At 38.6% G+C, this 24,192-nt stretch overlaps 1 protein-coding gene across 2 annotated transcripts; it reads left to right on the top strand.

The window, feature by feature from the left end:
• The first annotated feature begins 3,119 nt into the window (after positions 1-3,119).
• slc45a2 (solute carrier family 45 member 2) lies at positions 3,120-20,298 on the top strand. 2 transcript variants are annotated; one of them, XM_067485143.1, is made up of 7 exons: positions 3,120-3,870; positions 5,541-5,717; positions 11,131-11,498; positions 14,983-15,129; positions 16,683-16,806; positions 18,075-18,280; positions 19,986-20,298. In XM_067485143.1, the coding sequence occupies exons 1-7, from the start codon at positions 3,399-3,401 to the stop codon at positions 20,205-20,207; spliced, it is 1,716 nt and encodes a 571-aa protein (XP_067341244.1). In that variant the 5' UTR covers positions 3,120-3,398; the 3' UTR covers positions 20,208-20,298. The 2 variants fall into 2 exon arrangements, with proteins under 2 accessions (XP_067341244.1, XP_067341245.1); XM_067485144.1 differs by having other exon boundaries at positions 3,121-3,870; positions 14,986-15,129; positions 19,986-20,296.
• Positions 20,299-24,192: the final 3,894 nt, after the last annotated feature.

Raw genomic sequence — 24,192 nt, 5'->3', positions numbered from 1 at the left:
CTCTGATTGCATATTACAAGCCTCAGTTTCTGCAGCTTCGACGTCTTGCTCAGCTGTGGTGCTGAGCATGTAAACATGTAAAGGAGATTTGTGATTAACAGCCTGGATATTCATCAGCATCTGCAGTACTGTGGTATTAGCCAAGTAATTGTAAGAGAACTGCAAAGATGCTGCTTTTCTCTCTTCATCATTGTGAAGTGAGTTCCCCGATGTTTTGTTTTTCTTCAATTTGAAGGGCCAAACAAGTCAGCTGAGTCAAGTATGAAAGCTGATTTTCTGTATTTCTGTGACGCAGGTAGAAATGCAGTTGTGGAAAAAATGTTCCATTGCAAGTAAAAGTCATGCAAATTAAGGTTAAATTAAATGGTTGCGGTCTGCCAACGAACGACGCCTGGTGGTCCCAGCACCGCACAGAAGACACCAAGCAAAACCTTTTAGCGCAATGGTCCCACGATGGTGGAACGAGCTACCAAACTCTGCACGCTCAGCTGACTATCTCCCAATATTCAAAAAACTGCTGAAAACAGAACTCTTCCGCATCTTCCTCTGCACTTAAATCTCTTTAAAAAAAAAAAAAAAATCCTTTCTGCTCTTTCTCGCACTTGCATCTCGTGAACTGTAAACACTTTTCTGATAGGACTCTGCTTTGATGTTTTTGTCCTTGACTTAGATTTTTGCTGCCTTGTACCTCACTTGTCAGTCGCTTTGGATAAAAGCGTCTGCTAAATAACTAAATGTAAATGTAAATGGTTGACAATGATGTTTTTAATTATATGAATATGTGTCAATCAACAATTTGTTAATTGAACTTCAGGTACTTTGATTCCCTATATGTGGCTGTCGGCTCCAAGCCTCTTTGTGGTCGCTTTATAAGTAAATCTTTAACAATAGTTTACAGATATGTAAGTTTTAAGTTTTATTAGAGGATAAATTACTAATACAAGATCCACTGTACTAGAGTAGATAGTGGTTTGAGGTACGGCTCAATTTGCAGTAATATACAGCGAAGTAAACATTTCCCTCTGAATCACTATAAGGATAAGACATATTGAATAATATAAAATTGAAATATTCAATTCAAATTTAAAGTAGTTTTATTTATAGATATAGACAGATATAGAGTTATATATAAAACCACTTATAGTTCTGCTGTCAAGTCAAAGACACCTAAAACAAGTTGTTCAGAGTCTTCTTTCCTTTCGGCTTTTCCGTTTCAGGGGTCATCAGAGTGAGTCATGTGCCTCCATCTAACCATGTCCTCTGCATCCTCTTCTCTCACACCAACTACCTTCATGTCCTCTCTCACTACATCCATAAATCTCCTCTTTTGTCTTCCTCTAGACCTCCTGCCTGGCAGCTCCAACCTCAGCATCCTTCTAGAATATATTCACAGTCTCTCCTCTGAGCAGGTCCAAACCACCTCAATCTGGCCTCTCTGACTTTATCTCCAACACATCTAACACTTTTCCTATCATTCTTGCTGATACCCTTTTAACAGACCTGATACTTTTCTCCACCCGTTCCAACCTGCTTGCACTCCTCTAATAACTCTAACAAGTGGCTCAGAGTAAACACTGAAATTACAGCCTGCATCATAAAATGTTGCCACAAATAACTAGAAAATCACAATTTTCCTCTCTTACCAGAATTAGGTTTACTGTTCTTTTCTAAGTTGTTGTACTGGACTTGACAGTCATAAGGTCATACAGATGTGACCTGAAAAAGGTCTTCAGAAAGACATTTAAAGTATAAGCAACTCTCCACTGTGAACTTCAATAAAATGAAAAGTGACCATTATTAAAGACTGTTTCCTAGAAAGGTCAGGATAACATCGGGTGTTCCTCGTTCACAGCATCAGCTGACCAACCCTGTAGGAACAATGTCATTAGGATTTAAACGAAAGGACGAAATGAACACAAATCTTTGTTATTCTAGATGATTTAAATCTTATCATCTCAATGTGCTGACCTACTTTTCTTGCAGTGTTCTGTTCCCAGTGGGGTGAATCTTTCTGCATGCATCTTTAATAAATCATTGCTTAGCAGTGTGACAGGAGGGATGTTCTTGTTTCTGGTCTAACGTGCAAAGTCTGACTGGTTGTACACATCTTGCAGAAGTTATACGGTTCACATTTAAACAATTTTTTTTTAATGCAACATCTCCGTTGCTTGAAGGCATTTCTTTGCATCACCCCACTGCTTTGATTCCAAAGGCAAAAAAATAAAATAAAATGAATTGAGTTTGAACCTGCACATGATAATTTGCTGACACATGCAATAAGTAAAGAGGAAAAAAATGAAATATTTCTGAACAAGTCAGACAGCTCAGTGATTGGACTGGCTTTCTTGTCTGCATCTCTGAAGAGGTTTCTTTTACAAAACCACATGAAAGGAAGTTCATTGAAGTACAAACACAAAAGAATAACTGATTCCAAAATTGTATCTAGTCTATTGTCAAGTTGAATTTTAATTTTAATAAGAATCAGACATTATTTTAGCTATTATGAGTGCTTTTTTTCTCTTTTTCCTACATTAATCTGGCAGAAACTAACCCTAAATAAGGATCTACAGTACGGAAACTGGAGTGAACAAACTTCAAATCCGTTTATTAACTCAACACTGCCATCCAGGACAATGCAGCTAAACATAGTAATTATAAAATAATACAAGTTTAACAAACTACAAGTTAGAGAAGACAAAAACGGCAAGACTTATTGTAGAAGCATATAATCTTTATACAATTGCTTTCTTAATCCATTTCAAAAACAATACAGCTGCAGTATTACTTTGTATGTCGCAGTGCTGTGGTGAACTTATTGAATCACACATTTCTGTTTTTATGTATAACTACTCTTGACAATTGCATTCACCAATTTGTTGAATCTTATTTGAATATTTTTCTTCATGCCTGGTGCCACACCACGTGTATACACAGAACAGTAACTAGTCACCAAAAACTGACCATGAACGGTGGAACAAATCCCCCTCTTCAGGACACACATCACACACACTCCCATGAACGGCCCCGGGCCTTTACTATGGTACTTTAAAGACTAAAGACTTTTGTTGTGATCCGTTAAGTACACCCACTTCTTTCTCTCCTCCCCTCTCATTCTGTTGTTCCCTGAGTCCCAGTCTGTGTGGTCAGACCAGGAGGCAGACTTTCACATGTGAAGCTCGTGGATCTTGGACTCATTACTCAGCTATGCAGTAGAGAGGAGGATTAGCCCAAGCTGAGTGCAGCACCAGTGCAAAGACGGGGCATTTGGCCGTTTATCCATCACCTGGCTGACTGAGAGACACTCTACCACACTTCGTCTTTGTCTCCCTTTAAACCGAACCTCTTCACTCCCTTTTTGATCTTCCTCTGTTTCGACCCCTCTTTCCCCTCACCCAACCATGACCCTGTTATCAGAGGACCAGTCTGCGAGGCCTCAACCCCATCGGCTCCCAGAGCCGGACAAACACATCAGCTCTTCCTTTCACCAGCACTCAACTGACTACACTGTCTCCAAAGGGGACTACGTGAACAGCGAGGAGGGTGCTGTGTTTGGAGCTGTGGAGCCCCCCAGGCGCTCTCTAGGCCGCCTAATCCTCCATGGCCTGGTCATGTTTGGAAGGGAATTCTGCTATGCCGTGGAGGCAGCATTCGTCACGCCAGTACTCCTGAGTGTGGGCCTTCCCCGCAGCCTCTACAGCTTGGTGTGGCTGATCAGCCCCATACTAGGCTTCTTGCTCCAGCCTATCATCGGCTTAGCCAGCGACCACTGCCGCTCAGCGTGGGGCAGGCGGAGGCCTTACATCCTTGCCCTGGGCATCCTTATGCTGGTGGGAACCACCCTGTTCTTAAACGGGGATGCTATCATCTCAGGTGAGAGAAGTTTGAAAATTAAACACAGATTTGAAAGAGCTGAGACCGAGGGTGGAGGCACAGCCATATTTTTATAGCTGTCTTGTCAACTCTTGTTTTTGGGCCAACTGTGCCTTTGATTTTTTGGGTGGAAGAGAGCGCTCATAATCAGTTCTTTCTGTCTCCAATAAAAACAAAGTTTGTAAAACACGCTGTGCTATAGAAGTCTGCCAGCACCTTGGTCTCATTTTTATGTCCGCTCATGCTCGGACACACACTGAAAATTTGATTTGTAAAACTCAACAAATACAAGGTAAATATTTTTTTGCCTTTGCTGTGCTGTCTGAATATTAACAGTAACTGTGCCTATTTGCCATGTTGTCCTTTGAAAAACATCACGTTTTATTTGCCATTTAAGCTTATGATGTAAGTGGATTATTTTCACAGTGGTACAGCGATTAGAACTTTAACTTTTTTGCCTTCAAGCTGGAGACTGATGCTTATTTCCTGCTTGCTCATAGATTCTAGAGGGAAAAAACTGTAACATGTCCATTTGGAAAAACAAACGTGTGGGCAAAAGGTCCTCAGCAGCTAACGATAACTGTATCTCCTGTGACTGAAGTTAAACGTGTGACTTGTTAAAAGGGTCCTGGCACAGAAAGATGAGACAGACGAGGTGTGACTGAGAAAATCTCACTGTACATTTGGCTTTCAGTGGCTCCCACTGATAACATTTAAAATGCCTGAACCGTTTTTGTGGGAATCTGCTGGCCTCCAGGCTGCATCACGAGAAGATTCCTACACAAGCGGTTGACCCTGTAAATATTTAATCATGGGGCTTGAGTTTATCATCCTAAATACCTTGGTCATGCCATCTGATTGTAAGATAATTATAATAATAATTGCACGTCATGATTTTCAATACTTGGAAGGCAGATTTTAACTGCTGGCTATAGCAGCAATGAGTAACCTTCAATTTGGGGGGATATCGGGTAAACTAGATTGGGAGCTTTACAAAGTAATCAAAATAAGTCAGAATAAAACCAAAACTAAGCTTGCTTGAAATGAGTTATTTTTTTTCTTAAATGCTGGGTTTGTGCCGCTCTAATGACTATATGGACTATAAAGTATTTCTTTCATCTGACGTACTCTAGGTAAGCTGATTATAGATTTCCATGTTTCTCAGAGTTGTATTAAATCCCACAGGGATCGTGTGATGTTTGCATTGTTGTAGCTACTGCCGCTTTAAAGAAGAGCCTATTTTTTCCTCCGCAAGAATCATCTTTGAATTAGTTTTCTTCAATAGCTATAGAAGAACCGCTCAGTATGTCACAAGATTTAACTGTCTTTATGTAATGTGAACTTTCTCTCTGCTACACACCCTCAGTATTAGATTACAAAACACACTTTACGTTTTGTTTTTGGGGGGGAAGGGGGGGGGGGGTATTTATTTCCAAGCAACCTTCATTTCTTTTGAAGAGAACAGCACAAAAGTGAGCACAATGCCAGACATGATTAGTTTTCTTAGAGAAAAAGTTACTTCTTGTCTTTATTTCTGACAAGCTCTAAATGCCTTTCATTGCAGTTTTCATTTTTGTTCCCCTGATGTGACGTTTCCACTGACACATTTGACACTTCTATTATCACTTACACAATTTGCACATGCTCACATGTTTGATGCTGTTTTGCAGCACTAGTGAGTGACATCTCACTGAGGAGGATATGGGCCATAGTGGTGGTGATGTTTGGAGTCGTGCTGTTTGACTTTGCTGCGGACTTCATCGACGGGCCCATCAAGGCCTACCTGTTTGACGTGTGTTCACACCAAGACAAGGAACGAGGCCTGCACTGCCATGCTCTACTCACAGGTTTGTAACACACACACACACACACACACACAGGCACACACGAGTTTTTCCTGCTTCAATGATTACTGTCAGTGATCAATGTGCATCTCGATGCATCTCTTTTCATTTTAGTGAGAGTTTTAGTGGTAACAGCAGGGGCTCTGTGAAGCTGCAGGTCACCTACAAAACATTGGATTAAATTGTTTGCTACCTGACTCTAGTCATTTTATCTACAGTCTACTATGTCTAATAGTGTATAGCAAGGATCTGTGTTAATCCAAACTTCCTATAGCTTGACTATGTGCTGGTGAGTGGATCAGCATTTTCCCACCAGCATAAGAGAACCATGTGAGGTGTTGTCATTTGTATTGCATGCATGTTCAGTGAGACTATAGATGAGCTGTTGATTTTTATCTTCATGTTAATATGATTTCATGACTGTTTAAGAGGGCTTAAAGAGACTAATTGGGGATTTTGGAAAATGCGCTTATTGAATTTTTACCAAGAAGTGAATGAGAAGATTGTCTCCACCGTCATGTCTGTATGTTAAATATCTCAGGTAATAGATACCAGAGCATAAAGAGCAAGACTGGCTCTGAAATCTACCTATCAGTAGCTCTTAAACCAAAAGATTAACCTAATTTTGTATTAACACTGGATCTAAGGACTACATGTATGTGAGAGGGATAAGAGTATTATGCCCCAGCTCTAAATATCCTTTTATCTCTTCTGAGCTTTTTAGCATATTTAGCTTGTTGTGTTGGTTTTACAGTCCACAACTCTGGTGTTTTGGCTTACTCTGAACTGCTCTTATCAGTATTTATTCCAGATGTGCCTGGCAGCTGTTTTCAGGGAGAAATCTCTACTGCTCAGAACCAAACGGTAAAAATGGTCACCGTTAGTAACTAGTAGTAACTATTCCTTCAGGAGACCAACATGTGTTTACATTTACATACACAACTCCAAGAAAATGTCAAAATTACTTCATATTCACTGGATGCATAATTGGCAAGTTCGCATAAAAGGATAATGTGATGTCCTGTCTTACACTGAACATTAACCCAAATATATAAAATGTAACCAGAAAGCATTAAAAACAAACTAATTCTATTAGTTGACTCGCCTTAAAAACCCTAAAAACACAATATTCCTATATGTGAGATTTCAACAGGCTTCAGGTCTGATCCACATCTCAGAGGGATTTTCATGATGACAAAGCAGAACTGTAAAAGAAATCCACTGTAAGTGTGCAGTGCCATTTATGAATTTATACTGATCACGTGTTTCTGTAAATAGTTTTCTGGGTTTAACTGAACCATTTAGTCGTCAACATCATTTAAAATATCATCATTTCTAAAACATTTGTAACTGTAAAATCAGACAATCAAGTTAGATTAGGTTCCATTAATGTAACTTAAATATTGGATTATTGAATTATTATATAATTATTTAAACCAATCCCCAATTCTGCATGACCTTGCAATTAAAAACACCATAAAACATGGCAACATGTGTTATAATGTATTTTTTAGAAAAACAGTTGTGAAATCAGGTATTTTAGGCTGCAAGAATCAAAAAGAGTCCAGGAAGTGACTGGAGTCCTGGAGCGACTGAGATTAGCAAGTGTTTTGTTAACTAATAATTAGTGGATCACTTCGGGACAGTTTCGGCTGTAATTTGCTGGCAGCTTGAAAGTAAATTCCTGTCCTGCTTGTTGTTGTGTGGACACCCCCGCCTTCAGTTGTTTGTGGTCTGTGATCGTTTTCCCGATCTGCACTTCACCTTCAGGTCAGGAACACACAGCTGAATTGATGAATAGATTCTCCACTTGCACTGTGAGACATGGAGCAGCGATGGATGTCACCTAAGTTAAGAAGCAGTAAAGTCTCTCCAAAGCTCAGGGTTGTACTGTGAAAGGAAATGTGAGGTTGTCAGTCAAGTCTGGACATGGACTGATGTCAGCCAATGCTTCTGGAGCCGTACATTTCCATTTACTAGACTGCAGGTGTTGAACCTTTGCTGAACTGACCAAGGCTGCAGTTGCATTTGTGACATTCTGGGTAATTGCACACCTTGTTCTTGGGGAGATTTTGAGGCAGCCACATTCAAAACAAGCTCTTTTTTTATGTGGTGGAGCCGCCAAACCTTATCTTCTATTTAAAGCACAGTCAGTGCTTTCCACTTGGCGAATTTCTCTTTCAGCCTCTTTGCGAAGAACAGGCAGGAAAGATGGACACCTGTGACATTTAATCCTCATATATTTCACTGTAGTTTCACAATCTAATCCTTCAGCGAGCCAGTGGTATTCTAATACTAGCACTGATTTACAGCTAATGTAACCTTTTGTTTGACAGGTGTTTAGATTACATGTAGGCCATGTCAGATCTTGAATATTATAAAACAACTAAATATGTGGGTATAGCATCCACAAAACATGCACTGAGATGTTGCACTTTACTAACTTCTAACTATCCGTTTCTTTGAATTATTGAACCATGTTTAGGCTTATGCAGCTGAAGATCACATGATGCGTTACTTTATAGAAACATACATAAGCAAACCTCATATTTTAGTATAATTTTTCTTTTTCGCGGCTTTTGCGAAGTACCGTAACTTTTAAAATATATTCCGAACATTAATAAACTAATATTTTTGCTAATCGTTGCTGGGGGCAAGAGGATGTTTTTGGTGTGAACGTCAGTGTGCTCAGCTGTCAGCAGGTACCAAGTGGTATGAGCATGCCGGTCAGGCACTAATCCAGTCATGTGCTCAAACACAAGCTTAAGCACATGACTCTTCAGAAGCCCCCGCCACCGCTGGTATGTGAGGTTTGTGGAGGAGGGAGTGGGAATTGTTGTGTGTTTCTCTGTGATTTGTAGCTTTTTTTTATATGACCTTTTCTAATTACGCACTGAACCATAAGAGTGTATGCCAGTTGCGAAATGCTATTATCAATACACAGCCTCTACTTCTGTGGAGAGTGGCCAATCCTATTCATCTTCTTCAAGCTTTTATTGGTTTCTTATCATAAAGTGTTTTTCTACAACAGTTGAAGCAAGCTAAACACACCAACAGAGCTTTATAGGTGGTAGCTCTTCCCCCCACGTTAGTCCAGACTGAAATGTCTCAAATATTAGATAGATTGCCATGAACTTTTGATCAGACAGTTTTATCCCCCAGAGGATAAATATTACTTACTTTGGTGGTCCCTTGACTTTTTAATCTAGCTCCACCAGTGAAAAATGAATTGCCACAAAGACAGTGTAATAACTTTGGTGAGGCCATCGTCCGACCAGGTCAAATAAGGGAATGACTCCCCCGGACCATGGAACTATTCATTTGTCCAAATACTTTTGAGCCCATGAAACTGCATAGTTGCACTCAGATCCATATATATTCATCATTCTCCATTAATTTCTGCAAAAAGTTTTTAGTTAAAGTCTCATAATTAGCTTTAACGATAGACCTTCAGCTGTAATTTGAAGATATTCGGTCAAAAGTATTTGGACAAACTAATATAAATAAAAAAATAACCGTTTTAACACTTGATTGCAAATGTTTTGCATTCAATGAACGTTTAAAATCTGGAACCCATAGACATGACCAGACGCTTGGTTTTCTACCCGGAGATGCCTTCCCTGGCCTTTACTGCAGCTCCCTTCAGTTGTTTTGGGGGTGTTTGGCCTTTAGCAGATGAAATACATGTTCAGTTGGATTCAGGTCTGCCGACTGACCTTAGTATTGATTGTTAAAAAAAATCAATTGTAAAGTTTCTACACAGCTCATCCACTATTTTCAAACCCTTGATTTAAAGCTTACACACATCTCTTAAAAGAAATGTTAATCGTTTCATTTCAAATTCATTATGGTGGGATATGCAGCCATAATTATTGTTTTCCAATTGTCTGTTCAGTTTGCTCCAGTTTGATACACACTGAGATCTTTGGGCTTGTTCAGCCTCGCAATAAAACACTTTGGTGTAATGTGAAACCTCTTGAGTTTAATTGATATTTACACCAAATTGCACCTTGCTGATATGAAATCTTGTCCTCTCTCATTTTCAATCTGTGTTTTTGTTTTTGAAGCCAACCACTGTGAGACACTGAGATACGTGTGTATGCTCTGTTAGACCACACTGCAATAAAATGTTAGTGCAGGGGTAGAAAGGTACAGCTGACAATACTATCACAGAAATACTATTACAGGTATGTGGCTCATAAACAGCAATGAATGATAAAGTGCTTATTACTTCACCTGTTACTTATACTTAATATAATAGTAACAAGTGGATGAGTGTGTGTGTGTGTGTAGCAAAAATCATTTATTAAATGAATAAGTTACTCAATCAACCATTAAAATTATTATTTTGGGTTAAAATGATTTTGTTTTCTCACTGTACACAACAATCACAGTGTGTGTGTGTGTGTGTGTGTGTCTGTGTGTGTAGGCTTTTGATCACAGTGATTCCAGTTTTCCAGTTATTTATCTAAACTGTGGTGAGCTGCCATAGTCACCCACATTAACAGGAATCATCATGCCAAAATAGCTGCTTGTGCATCCGTTTTATATATTTTTATGAATATCTTAATGTCATGTCTACAGAAACATGATCCTTGTTTGTAGATCCTTGTGTTGAACATTAACACATGTGTACAGCAAATACTGTGCAGGAAACACACATATAAAGTAATGAATGCTGATTCTATTATGGCACATTTATGACATTACAAAGAAGGCTGTTGTTTTTTTCATTGTAGCTTTTTGAGGTGCTCATGAAAGAAATGATTCAGGTGTCAGCAGGCCTCAGTAGTTAACTTTTGTTTTAGTGAGAGGAAAGAGAGAGATGTGATGTTTAACTCTGTATACTGTATAATATCTGAGTACCATCTTTAGTGCATAGTACCATTTCAGTGGCAGCAATAACAACTGAAAAAGCTGAAAGCCAGAACACTGTTCACACAGGTATAAAAGGGCTCGTAGAAAATGATTAAATTGAAATAATTAAATATAGGATTTTTATGGCCTATTTAACCTGTCACAAAAGGAGACACTGAAATACTTAAACTTAAAGTTTTTTTTTACATAAATCTTACCGTACACACAATCACAAATTCATACAAATATATTTTTTTCAAATCAGACATTTAATCCTCTTCTATGAATACAACCCTTATAAAATGTTTCGGCCTGATGAACAGTAACATTAAAGCAGCTATTCTCTGACTGATATTTTAAAACCACTATTCAAGGCTGGGGATATGTAGGATAGGAATGGAGGAGCAGGGTTTGACAATAGAGATGGTTAGAGCTTGTTATACAACTGAGGGTGGGTCCAAAAAAAATCAAGATTGTAGTGACTCAATAAAATTGTTGAATTGTTTTTTTATCCACACACTGTTTTTTTGTTGTTGTTTTTTTTACCATTGTGTTCCAGGTCTGGGCGGCGCATGTGGATACTTGGTGGGAGCTATGGACTGGGGACATTCTGTGTTGGGTCGACTGCTGGGCTCTGAGTACCAAGTCATCTACTTCTTCTCAGCGATGACTTGGGGCATCTTTCTCATTGTGCACCTCTTCAGTATCCCGGAGCAACCTCTGGGCAAGGATCGATGTGCCTCTGTGTCCTCACACACCAGTGCTCTGCACCTACTGGGCTCCCACAGCAATGGCTATGGAACACTGGCTAAAGAGCCCGTCTCTCCTGTAGTGCCAGCATCTTTACCGGACCTCAGACCAAGGTCTTTCTCTGCTCTGGGAGAGGCTAACTCAGTGACCTCCAGCGTCAAGCAGCCAAACAAAGAGGTATGTGATGCGATTTATGTAATTGTCCTGCTTATGTCCCTGGGAGCGAGGAAATAAACATGTTTATGTAGTTTACTAGGATCATTTATAGGGAAAGCTAACTGAAAGTTAGTCTGAAAGTTTGAAACCTGTGAGCACATGGACAGAATAGTGTGTCTGTATACATCAAAGATGGTCTCAGGCCAGTGACACAAGCTTTGAAGCTACAGTAACCCCTCTGACGGATGACTTCCAGAGAGAGGATGATGGTCTGTGTGTGTGTGCGTAAAAATGCTATATTTTCATTTGATCTCACTGTGTGTAGCCATTATAGTAGAAGTAGTGTGATTTTACATGTGGCGGTGGAGATGAATCACATGTACATAATACAACCCCAGTTCCCAAAAAGTTGAAAAGATGTGTAAAACAAATGAAATGTAGAGATGGGCAGAGGTTCAGCAATCTGAAAAATTTGTGGAACAATTTCATCAAAATTCCTCAATGTAAAATTGCAAAGCCTTTGAAGATCCGACCATTTACAGTATGAAATATCATCAAAAGATTCAGAGAATCGGGAGGAATCTCTGTGCGCAAGGGACAAGGCCGAAGGCCAAAACTGGATGCGCATAATTTTCAAACCATCGGGTGGCACTGCATTAAAAACAGGTATTATTTTCCACTGCATGGGCTCTAGAACACTTCCAGAAATCACGGTCTGTGTACACAGTTCACTGTGCAATACACAAATGTAAGATAAAGCTGTATCATGCAAAGAAGAAGCCCTATGTGAACACGATCCAGAAATGCTGCCATGTTCTCCAGACCAAAGCTCATTTAAAAAGTAACCCTGGATGCCATGGATGCTGTCATCGATGCTGACAAGTACATAGAGGTTTTAGAGGAACATGGTCTCTCTCCTATCCAAATGCCCAGGACTGAAAAGCTAGAATCCTGCATCAGACCAGAATGGGACATTTTGCTCCTAAACTCCAGCAGCCTGTTGTTAAAAGAAGAGGGGATGCTACACAATTGTGAACATCACCCTCTTCCAACTGATAAACTGATATGTCTTGCTGCCATCAAATACAAAATGAGCTAATATTTTGTATAATATTATGAGCTATATTTTTATATAGTTGTTTAAGTTAATGTGAATAAAATATGGGTTGATGAGATTTGCAAATCATTCCATTCTGTTTTTATTTAGGTTTTTACACATCATCCCAACTTCTTTGGAATTAGAGTTGTAATGGAACATTGTGCTCTGTGCAAGTGTTTCCATTTGGTTCCATCTGGTTTCGTTTCCTGTAGACAACAGCTCACATGTTACACTCTGATTAACCTAACACCTTTACTGTATCAGCCATGTTTTCAGTCAGTTTCTGTCAGTGACCACAAACCAGGACCTACCTGCTTTGGGATGACTGTGCTGTTCACTTTGTTATCTTTGAAAGCCATAATATGAAAGGCAAAGAAAAACCTTATTTCAGGGGGGTTGAAAAAAAAGTACTTTGACTTCCAGCAGAGGAGCATGCTACACTTGAATCCCAAGAGAAAATATATTTAACAAAGATTTCTTTTGCAGCTGGTGTAGCTGATAGGATTTGTTTTTATATTATTTATTTTTTAAGATTTAAGTGCATAGGAAGTTGCTGGAGAGTTCTGTTTTCAGCAGTTTGTGGAATATTGGGAGAGAGGCTGCTCAGCGTGCAGGGTTTGGAAGCTCATTCCACCACTGTGGGGGTAAACAGTATCTGAATCGAAAAGACCTGCCTCCAAACAGTAGCAACACTGGCTTTAAGCTGGAATTCAGGGGAGAAAGAAAAATCACTGAACATATCAAAGGACTCCAAACGGGTCGGATGCCAGTGCAATAGTGCAACATCAGTAACATCTGAAAGGATAAAATGCAGTGATGTTATTCGCTTGACCTCCCTTTATTATTTACTTAAGTGATTAGGATGGTTCCATTCAGGCTCATATCTGACTCATCATTGCTTTCACTTTTGTCGATTGACATAAGAACCAACGTGAACCAGGACTAGTTCAGTGAGTGCTACCGGTGACTTTTAGAGTGAGTTTAATACTGAAGATTGATCCAACAAATGCTTCCTTTCATTACAAATATGTGAGTGGAGAATTTAAATGTTTCATACACTGGACACCTGTCTCAACATAATTATGTGCAACTGTAGTAAGCTGCTACAAAATTGTAGTTTGACAGAAAATATGAATGCAGCTCAAAATTAAACAATTCAATATTCATAATTCTACTTTATTACTATTATTTATAGTGACAATCATTGTATTCATCATAAAATCTGATTTAGTCAGTTTGCTTAACTAAAGTTTCTATGTCCTGTCATCACAACTCATACCTTCCTCTACCTTGTGTGTCTGGAAGAATATTTCCTTTAATAAGATTGACAGTGTACTGGATTGTTATTTATGAGAGATGCAGTAAACAGCAAAAATTATTTAGGGTGGCATTGACTGGGAGAGCTGGAAATGTGTTTAATACAAATACCAAATACAGCCAATACAAATACTAAGCCCAGATTTAACTAAGGTTAAATAGTGCACAGTATTTGACATAATCATAGCACCAGAGGAAACTCAAAGGATCACCAATGCGATGACAGTTTGTCCTGAATGTAACAGTAACAATTGTTGAGACAGATGACAGCCTGCTGGTGGTACTAGAGGAGAAGACAGCGGCTACAGTCCTCAGGATGCAACATCTGGCACGACAGTGACATGTCCTTACATAGTTTGGTGCCAATCTGTCCGGTATATGTTAGAACATTTCCTAAGCGTAGAAGTAAACACTGTTCCTCCGGAAAACCAGTCACCACAGTCATTAGGATGAAGTCCATCAAACCATCCCAGTTGAGTTGACATCTGACTGTCTTTAATACCCTGATAAATAAGAGGAGGACCCATTAAAGGAATTTGGACTATCTTAAAATTGCCTTTTGTAGCTTTGCTCCAATGTAAATATTTAAATGCTTTGACTATTTTCATTAGGTTGTTTTGCAGAACGCATGGTACCATGTTTGAGTTACGCGTATGTTTTCAAATATCAAATATAATAAAATGGTGCATGCAATGTTATGTCTTTTTCATTTACAAAATAATACAATGTACTGCCAGGTCATACATATGTGTAATGTGGAAGTGTTATAAATAAAATATACATCAACTATTGTTTCGAAGAATTGTATTTTAGCTTTTTACTTTCATGTTTTGACTGACATCCACTCTTGCCTCTCGTCCTTGAACAGAGTCCTAATGTGAGTCCTCTGGGACCTTTAAGTTCAATCCCTTTGGTTATTCTAATTAAGCTTTTTATGCTCCTTTCTTTAAACAATGGATGCCTTTGAACTGTTTTCAGCCAATGAAGCAGCAATAGAAGAAGACTAATAAGTGCCATGAGAGGAAATGCTTTTTATTTTTTTGTTTTTCTTATCCTGTTGTTATGGCTCCTTATGTTTATGTGTATCAGCAGGCTCAGAAGAGGATGACATTTAGGTCTCTGATGGAAGCTATCATCAACATGCCAAACCACTACCGCTGCCTGTGTGTCAGTCACCTGCTGGGATGGACAGCTTTCCTCTGCAATATGCTCTTCTTCACTGATTTTATGGGACAGGTATTCATTTGTTGTGTGGCTGCACACGTGGGTCTGACTCCATGTATTTTGAAAAGTCACAGATCAGTGCTGTATCATTAATGGCCTAACCAATTTGTGACTATGAGCATGCACACGTACACATTTTGCATTGTTAGTTCTCCACCAATGCTCTCAGTGCTTCTAATCTTTGTTTACTTTCCATTAGTCTTACATGTTTTGTCAGCACATGATTTTGTCGCAGACATCATTTCTTTCAACTCCACTTACAGATTTATGTTAAATTTCTTTAGTTGATTTAATTTATGATCATGATAATAATTATGATTTAATTAACCACCTGAGGCATTGTTGTAACAAACATGATATATTTGCTTCCCTAAGTGTAAGGATTTACTGATTTGCTTTGTTTTGTTTATTGCAAATTGGCTATAGATATTTATTTATTTATTTATTTGGTTGTTTATTGGCCTGCCAGACAAGACATTTCAAAATGTCACCTTGGGCTCCAGAAAACTGTGATAGGATTTTGTCATAGTATTTATTCCACACATTAGAGAGGTGAAAGGAATCAATAAGCAAGAGAGAAACTGCAATGAGGTGCCACAAAGATCCTCTATGAACTGAAACCACTTCATAGACAAAACAACCAATCGAGATTTTGGTATGAAATAAACCAGCCGTATGCAGAGATATTTAGTAACTGTGCTTTTGGTGCACTTTATTAACGTCTTTCTAGTCAAATGTAAACATATAAAACTATTGAAATGATCATTAATTTGTACGTCTTATGAACAAAACATTTTCATTGATAATCTTTGAAGTGAAAAAGTCCAACTATTCTCAGATGCGACATGTCGAACCCGACAAAGTGTCAAAGTGAGAACAGTAACTGAAAGATTCATCTGCATTCATGCCCCATTAATCGCTTTGTGCTTGTGAGGGGGCAGATGAAGGATGAGGGCGGCGGAGTAATCTGTTGTTGCTGTTTTTGTCTGTTGACATGTGTAAGGCCCGCTTTACAGTTTCACGGTGTGCATGCTGATCAAAGAACACAATTCACAACATGATGCAGCATTCAAGGCCACAGTTCATTAGCAGGCGATGCACCAGCATGTAATCTAAAAATGCAGACACCATTAACAGGGACGCATAATTTGTGACTCCCTGTTGAGCTAAAGCAAAATTGCCTCTTTTTGTAGGTAAAAGAACTTGAAAGCTTATATTATAGAGGGCGTCTAACATTTGACATCATCATTGTGGATTTCCTCATCATTAAAGATTATTTCTGGATTTATTACCCATAATTTAATTTTTTATTTAGTTTTTACTACTTTATGGTGGGTTGAACAAAAGTGTGGGCAAGAACAAATGAATAAAACGGTGATATTTTAGAAGAAAATAATATAAGTATAAATAAATACATTTAGAAAGTCAGGGTCTCTACTGTACTGGGTACAGTATTAGGAAACAAACTGAAATGTTATGTTTGTGAGTCAATGCTATTTCACTATACCAGCATTTATGTGCCACACACACCATCCCCCCATTGTAAATACATTCTCTTTTTGCAGATTGTATACAAGGGAAATCCTTATGCAGCCCACAACTCTACAGCTTATGCAACATATGAGAGAGGAGTCGAAATAGGCTGCTGGGGACTGTGCATTAATGCTGTTTCTTCTGCCCTCTACTCCTGTAAGTCAATGGCCGTAAGATATGCCTGTGTGTGGCTGGTGTTTTGTGTGTGTGTGTGTATTTATTTCTAAATAAGTTACAGAATCCAATAACATCACATGCCCAGCACTGGCAGCTTTCGCTCCGTTTAGCCTGACAGGGTTGTTCAGGGAGACGGATCACTGAGGACAATTACCGCTGTCTTCTTTTGCCTTAGGGTTGCATTAGGCTGTAGTCATTGATTAGCTGGCTCTCGTTCAGTAAAACACATGTTTTCCCTGAGATGTGATGAGCTGTGTACAGTTTAAGAACTAGCCAACTAAAATAATGACGGTGTGAGGGAGAAAATACTGTAATGTGTTACAGTCTGGCCAGATAATTAAATAGAAGCTTGACATGGACTCTGGACATCTGGGTGTGAATGTCTCTCTATTTATAGTCTGAGTGCTTTTTTCTTTCTAAGTGCAGCTTTTATATTAAATTAAACTCAGTCAAATATTCAGTCAGCAGTAACAGATACACTGAGGAGTTTTAAAACGAAAATGTCTTTGAGAGGTGCACTGCCGTAAAAGATGCAGTATCTACTCTGAATCACCCAGTTGATTTGTTGCATAAATAGCATTTAGTAAAGCGGATGAGTTGGGGCATAATGTCTCCCATTGTTCTGCATCAAAGCCAGTTTGAAGCCCAGTGTTGCAGCTTTCAGTTGGCTCCATTTTCCCTGATGTTGCCAGCGCTTTTCTTAGTAAGTGGGTTTTTGCCTTTTCCCAGCTGCTTCTGACCAAAAGCCTGTTTATTACAAACCCCAGGTGTGTCACCACCCGATATGTAGCACCTACCCGCTGTTTGTTGTATGGATAAGAAGGAAGCAAGACTGTCTTTCTTATAAAAAAGGAGTAAAATAAAGTGTATTACATTATATAAACTGAAGCAGTAAAATTCCAACTTGGTAGGAATCCAGGAGCTGGAGATCAGCAGGCAGCAAACTGGCAATCAGACCTGTCTATCAACACCCACCCACCAGACATCAAAGCTTCTTTAAGCTTTGGAATCTTATTAATGCAATTAACACTAGTCAAATTATTAAAGCTGCAGTTTTACATTATTAAAATCATAATTATCGGCTTTTTGAATTTGAGTTACTTGGCGAGAACCTAAAAGCCACCAGTGACATTGCACTTTAAGATATGTGTTGCTTCAGCCACCTGTCATGAGAGTTGCCAGCTCTTTTGTTCTGGTTTAGCAAGAAAACTGATTTCCTCTTGAATATCCACCACATGTGTTTTCAGATGTGCAGCGGTTCCTTCTCCCCTACATTGGCCTGAAAGGATTATACTTTGTAGGCTATTTTGCCTTCGGCATGGGCACCAGCCTGATCGGCCTCTTCCCCAACATCATTGCCACGCTCATCCTCTGCAGCGTGTTCGGCATCATGTCCAGCACACTTTACACCATCCCATACAACCTGGTAGCAGAGTATCAACGTGAGGAGGAGGTACAGTAAATGGAAAGGGAGTAGAAATCTTTTTTCAGGGGTGAGATACATAGGACAGCATGAAAACACAAAGATGACAAAAGACAGTGTCCTTGCATGCAGTGACGAAGTAGAAAAAGGCTCCATTGTAAATGTCAGACTTCAGTATTTTGACTATACCTTACTCAGGGTGAAGGGATTCTTTTTAGGATGTCTAAAAAACAAAATGAATATGTTTACTCCTCAGAGAACATTGAACTAAGTCAATGTTTTTGTTTTTATAATTCCAGAATTGCTTATATTAATGTTTATTACCTCAAATTATTCTTCTTTTCTGCATTTCCTGGTATGTTATTATGTATTCACACAGTCACATACTAGCACCTGTAGATCCCTGTAATGATCTGAAACCTTTGACAGGACTATCTATCACATCGTTCACATGCATATGCACTATTGTTTTCATGCATAAAACACGCAAACATTTACATTCCCCAGCTACTTGAAGTTACTGAACACAGGTAAAACCACATAGGGCCCCTTCCAAACAATAAATCCCACATTACTTTGGGCTGTGAGAAACTATAAGGTGCATTTTTGCAATTTAGTAGGAAGACTGGTTATTTGAAAAAAGAATTAAAAACAAAAAAATTAATTGCTGTCCATAATCTTCTTCTTCTGTGATACATTTTGGCATTCAAAATAGAATATACTCAAATGCTGCTCAATCGAGAGATATGAACCAAAATCAAAGCATGAAACAGAATCAAAGCAGAAGAGACCCAGACAGTTCTTAATGACTCTGCACTGCATCCTACAGTACAGTTTCCGGATAAACCAGATAACCCTGAAAAACTCCATTCAGAGAACCTTTTTTTGTTTCCACGGGCTGAGTAGTTCTCCTTGTGGAGACTAAAATGACCTTGATGTGTAAAATTTGTTTAGTGCCCCTTTAAATCGGTTTAATTGGATAATTCTATTAGCACTTTTTTCCCACCAAATCAACGGGCTATTTATTAGAAATATGCAATATAACACTATGCAAATAAAAACATGCATTGATAGTCCATTAATTGTATAAACTTGAACTTAAATTTCTGTTTACATCATATTTATTTTATTCATGTACACGTTTGTAGTGAATTCCAGATATTGGGACTGCAACACCGGAGGATGCCTTTGAGCACAGAATACTTGGCAGCAGAGATTTCCAGGACATTTGAGTCCCACCTGTTAGGATCATTTATGTTGCTCATCATTAAAACTCACTGCCAACTCACTGGCATTCAGGAAACCAAATTTAAAAAAGAGAGAGTGCAGAAAAAATATGAATTTAATTTTAGTTTGTTGGCTTTGTGTAAAAGGCAACTTAGGATTGCCTAGTTAATAAGAGACCACATTAATTTGCAATTTTGAGCAAATGACTCCCTTTCAAAACATTACAAATAACAGTCTTATTATGCTTGCAAACCGAATAATGAAAACAACTTTATAATCATACATAAATAACACACAATTTCTTACCAACAAAGATTAAAACATATACATATAGAAAATGTCCATGACCTGGTCTCTGTTTTCCAGAGTTGAATCCATTGAATCTCAAACACTAACTGCTTTCTGCCACAGGCATTTTCTCTTCTTACAGAACACAATAATATCAGCCTCCCTTTTCTCTCATTCTGTTGTCTAATTGCCCACACACCATGTCAACCTGTTATTCCAGGTACAACAGAAGCCACGAGGGAGCAACGAAAGCCTGCGAGGCTCCGGGGTAGACTGTGCGGCGCTCACCTGCATGGTCCAGCTGGCTCAGATTTTAGTGGGCGCAGGGCTCGGTGCTCTGGTCAACATGGCAGGAAGTGTAATTGTGGTGGTCCTCTCAGCCGCGACCGTGTCCTTGTTAGGCTGCATCTTCATCGCCCTCTTTGTCAGATATGTGGATTGATTTGGATTCTTATATAAAAGTATTTTAATGCTATTGTTTTAATACATAAAGATTCTTTATATCCAAAAAATGTCATATCGTTCCTTTAATTTTACTAAAGACAGATCTGGTCAGAAGTGGTGTGTTGTATGTGGTTTGGGTTTGTCCTGTGGGGTTTGGCACCAAAGGCCACGGTTTTATTATCAGAGCTTTTGTGAAAACACATATTTGCTGTATCACAGTGAGGATTGGTATCACTGGCAGCGCAGAAACCTACAGCCAGCATCTAGTTAGCTAAGTTAGCAGTTGGCCGGCCTCCACCAACACCTGCAAGCTCACTATTAACTTTATCCAGAAATAGCTGTTGTTTAGTGAGCTTTAGAGGGAGCTGAGTGGGAATTCTTCACCCTTGGAGAGAGCAGGGCATAACTTCCAGTTTTTATGGCACAGCTAGGGATTGTGGCCTTTTAGTCAACAGACAAGACATGACACGGTGTAATTGGTGTGGTCCATTTGAACTCAGAAGCTGAAATTTCAACTGGAACACCCCCTGAAGCCAGATGTTCGACTCAGAAACTCAGGTAACCTCTCCAACCTCAACCTCAAATTCCAATATGGCTGCTTTGTAGTGAAAGCTGTAGAAATACACATTTAATTAGGACTTTTGTCTTATTTGTGTCTTAATAAAACAGCCATACACATAGTACTGTCCAACATAAAATCATGGCTATAAAATCTGTACGCTCAAAAGAGTTATAAAGGGTTGTGATAACCTGTTACTGGTAACAATGCAAAACTAGTACTGTTATGGTAACCTGACAGGGATGCGAAAACAATATGGATTTAAATTGACAACTTACATGCTAAATTTTGTGGTAAACAGTGTTCATTTTGTGCTGTGTTTAAACTAAATTTACATATCATTTACACGGATTAGATATGATATGGTGGTGTTTTTTTCATGTATGTTTCAAGGTTGGTTCGTTAGGTCATCATTTGCTGTGTTGCACCCAGCTGTAGCTGTCATGATTACAACTCTAATTCCAAAAAAGTTGGGAAGATGTGAAACCGTAAATGAAAACAGAATGCATTGATTTGCATCTCTCATCAACCCGTAGTTTATCCACAATAGAACATAAACAACATATCAGATGTTGAAACTGAGACATTTTACCATTTCATGGAAAATATTGGCTCATTTTGAATTTGATGGCAGCAACACATCTCAAAAAATTGGAACAAGGGCAACAAAAGGCTGGAAAAGTAATTGCTGCAAGTAAAAAACAAATTGAGGGGCATTTGACAACTAATTAGGTGAATTGGCAACAAGTCAGTAACATGACTGGGTATAAAAGGAGCATTTCAGAGAGGCAGAGTCTCTCAAATGTAAAGATGGGCAGAGGTTCATCAATCTGTGAAAACTGCATCTAAAAATAAACGAAACACTTTCAGAAAAAAATTCCTCAATTTAAAATTGTGAAGACTTTGAAGATCACACCGTTAACACTATATAATATCATCAAAAGATTCAGAGAATCAGGAGGAATCTCTGTGTGAAAGAGACAAGGCCGAAGGTCAAAACTGGATGCATGTGATCTTTGGACCCTCGGGTGGCACTGCATTAAAAACAGACATGATTCTCTACTGGACATCACTGCATGGGCTCAGGAACACTGTTCACTGTGCAATCCACAAATGTTAGTTAAAGCTGAATCATGCAAAGAACAAGCTGTATGTGAACACAATCCAGAAATGCTGCTGGTTCTCTGGGCTGAACTAATTTAAAATGGACTGAGGCAAAATGGAAGACTGTTCTGTGGTCAGATGAATCACAATTGCAAATCTTTTTGGAGACTATGGACACTGTTTCCTGTGGACTAAAGAGGAGAGGGACCTTCCAGATTGTTATCAGCAGACAGTTCAAAATGCTGCATCTCTGATGGATGGAGGTGCATTAGTGTGTATGATGTGGGCAGCTTACACATCTGGAAAAACTATGCTAAACTACATACTGCATCCATCACAACATCAGCAACTGGTTTCCTCACTTACAGTTGTTAAAAGAAGAGGGGATGCTACACAATGGTAAACATCATCCTGTTCCAACTTTTTGAGATGTGTTCCTGCCATCAAATTCAAAATGAGTCAATATTTTCCATGAAATGGTAAATATTTCTCAGTTTCTTTTGTAAATAAAATATGGGTTGATGAGCTCTGCTGTCTCCCACTTTAAAATCCTCTGTTTAATTCCCTAAGATGAGTTTTAAACTCAACTGTCTTTAAATTAAGTCACCAACAGTTTCTGTTTCTGTCATGTTTAAAGCCTGTAGATTGTAGAAGCCTGTAGAACCATAGTTATGGGCTGTAAACGTCAACTGAACAGTGTAATTGCAGTCAAATCAGCTGCTGTTGTCGTCTTATATGTTGTCAGTCATTGCTGCTATTTAGCTTAACTTAAATTGATAGGTTAGGAAATTGAGCAGGCTACATATTTCCAGTTGTTTTCGTTAGTTATTTTTCTTTTATATATTTTCTACTGGCAGTGTTGGTGGTTTGGTAGCCATTTTGGAACTCTTTATCTTGAATTACGTTTCTTTCTGCCATTTAGGAGATATCATAGCAGTTGAGATCATGAGCAGCTGAGCTGTCACACCTACAAGTGGGAAGCTGACGGGAACAGTTTTTCCCACTAAGCTGCTCATAAAAACAGTTTTGATGACATAATCTAAATCCAAATACATAAAAGCGAATAATTGAAATGAGCAAAATTCAATAAAGACTCCTTCATTGTGTTGCAAGATAAATGTGATGGGTCACAAGATTAGAAACATCAAGAAATATATTTCTGTTACACAAGGTAAAAAAAAAAAATCTACCTTTAAGAATTGCCTTAGATTTTTAATTTAGTTTCTATTTATTGACAAAATGTAATACATTTATTTACAATTCAATGGTAAAGACAACCTCCGAATGTTTTTTTTCCACGGCAGTGGAGGAAACATTCGCTCACCTTGAGCCTCAGGATTCGACACATTCAACAAGTCATTGAATAAGACTTTGCATTCATTTCGTTTTCATTTGTCAGTTTTTCATACAAGGGTGTTTTTTTACAGAAGGGTAATTCTTTTACATTTTATCACATATAGTTAGAAAAATTAATTGTCAACAGAAGTTTTGTCATAGATTTGTTTAACACAAAGGTTCACACGCCAAGAAAAATGTTTAAATGATCAGATGAACACGGTAAATAACAATTGATTTTTGCCAGAATTCATTTTTTTAATCCCCAATAGTCTTAAAGAAATAACACCAGTAAACTCTCAATTTGACAGGAACAATTTTAGTAGAAGAAAGTAGAAAAGGATGTAGGTTTTTCACAACACAGCACAAATACACGATGTTGACAGTGTGCATAAATGCAAAAACCTTGTGTCTGGATTTAAATATGTTTTGGTTAGTGTTACTTCAGCCGGATATTTGGCCTTCACGGCGCAGGATGAGGTTTGACACTAGAGGGATGTTTTCACATTAATCTACTGAAGGGTTGAGGCTTAAATAAGTGTGACGTTGAAGTGTGAAACTTCCAGATCACATACGCTGAGAAGTATCCCCACCTTCAATTTTCAGTGAAGATGTAGTTACTTTGGGTCCAGCTCTGAAACTCTGGAAATTGAAAATAATTGCATTCTGGATTTCACAGTGAGCAGTAAGTTAAAAGCTTAACCTTTCTAATTAGGTATCTGAACCAATTTATTGAGAAACAGAAACAAGCTATTATTCTGAGCCCAGTTTTTTATTTGCAGTACATGTCCTAAAAATCTCTGGCGAGACGAAACTACAGTAAAACACAGGCTGGCCTACTTAGGTATTGGTGGAAATACATTTGCACAAGAAAGCAAATTCTAGTGAAAAACGCAAATTGTCCTTATCTGCCCCTCATTATAACGCTGGTTCTGCCTCCAGGCTTTTGTAAGAAGAGAGATCAGACGCTCCGTCACTGTCCAAA

Source organism: Channa argus, chromosome 18 (genome assembly GCF_033026475.1).
Source record: "Channa argus isolate prfri chromosome 18, Channa argus male v1.0, whole genome shotgun sequence".
In the NCBI taxonomy this organism is placed as follows: domain Eukaryota; kingdom Metazoa; phylum Chordata; class Actinopteri; order Anabantiformes; family Channidae; genus Channa; species Channa argus.
This window is presented reverse-complemented; position numbering and strand designations above follow the sequence as displayed.

Excerpts from the sequence above, each read along its gene's own strand:
- slc45a2 (XM_067485143.1), top strand. The coding sequence starts at position 3,399 with ATGACCCTGTTATCAGAGGACCAGTCTGCGAGGCCTCAACCCCATCGG. Across the intron at positions 5,718-11,130 it reads CTGCCATGCTCTACTCACAG|GTCTGGGCGGCGCATGTGGA; the intron begins GTTTGTAACACA and ends ATTGTGTTCCAG. Across the intron at positions 11,499-14,982 it reads TCAAGCAGCCAAACAAAGAG|CAGGCTCAGAAGAGGATGAC; the intron begins GTATGTGATGCG and ends TATGTGTATCAG.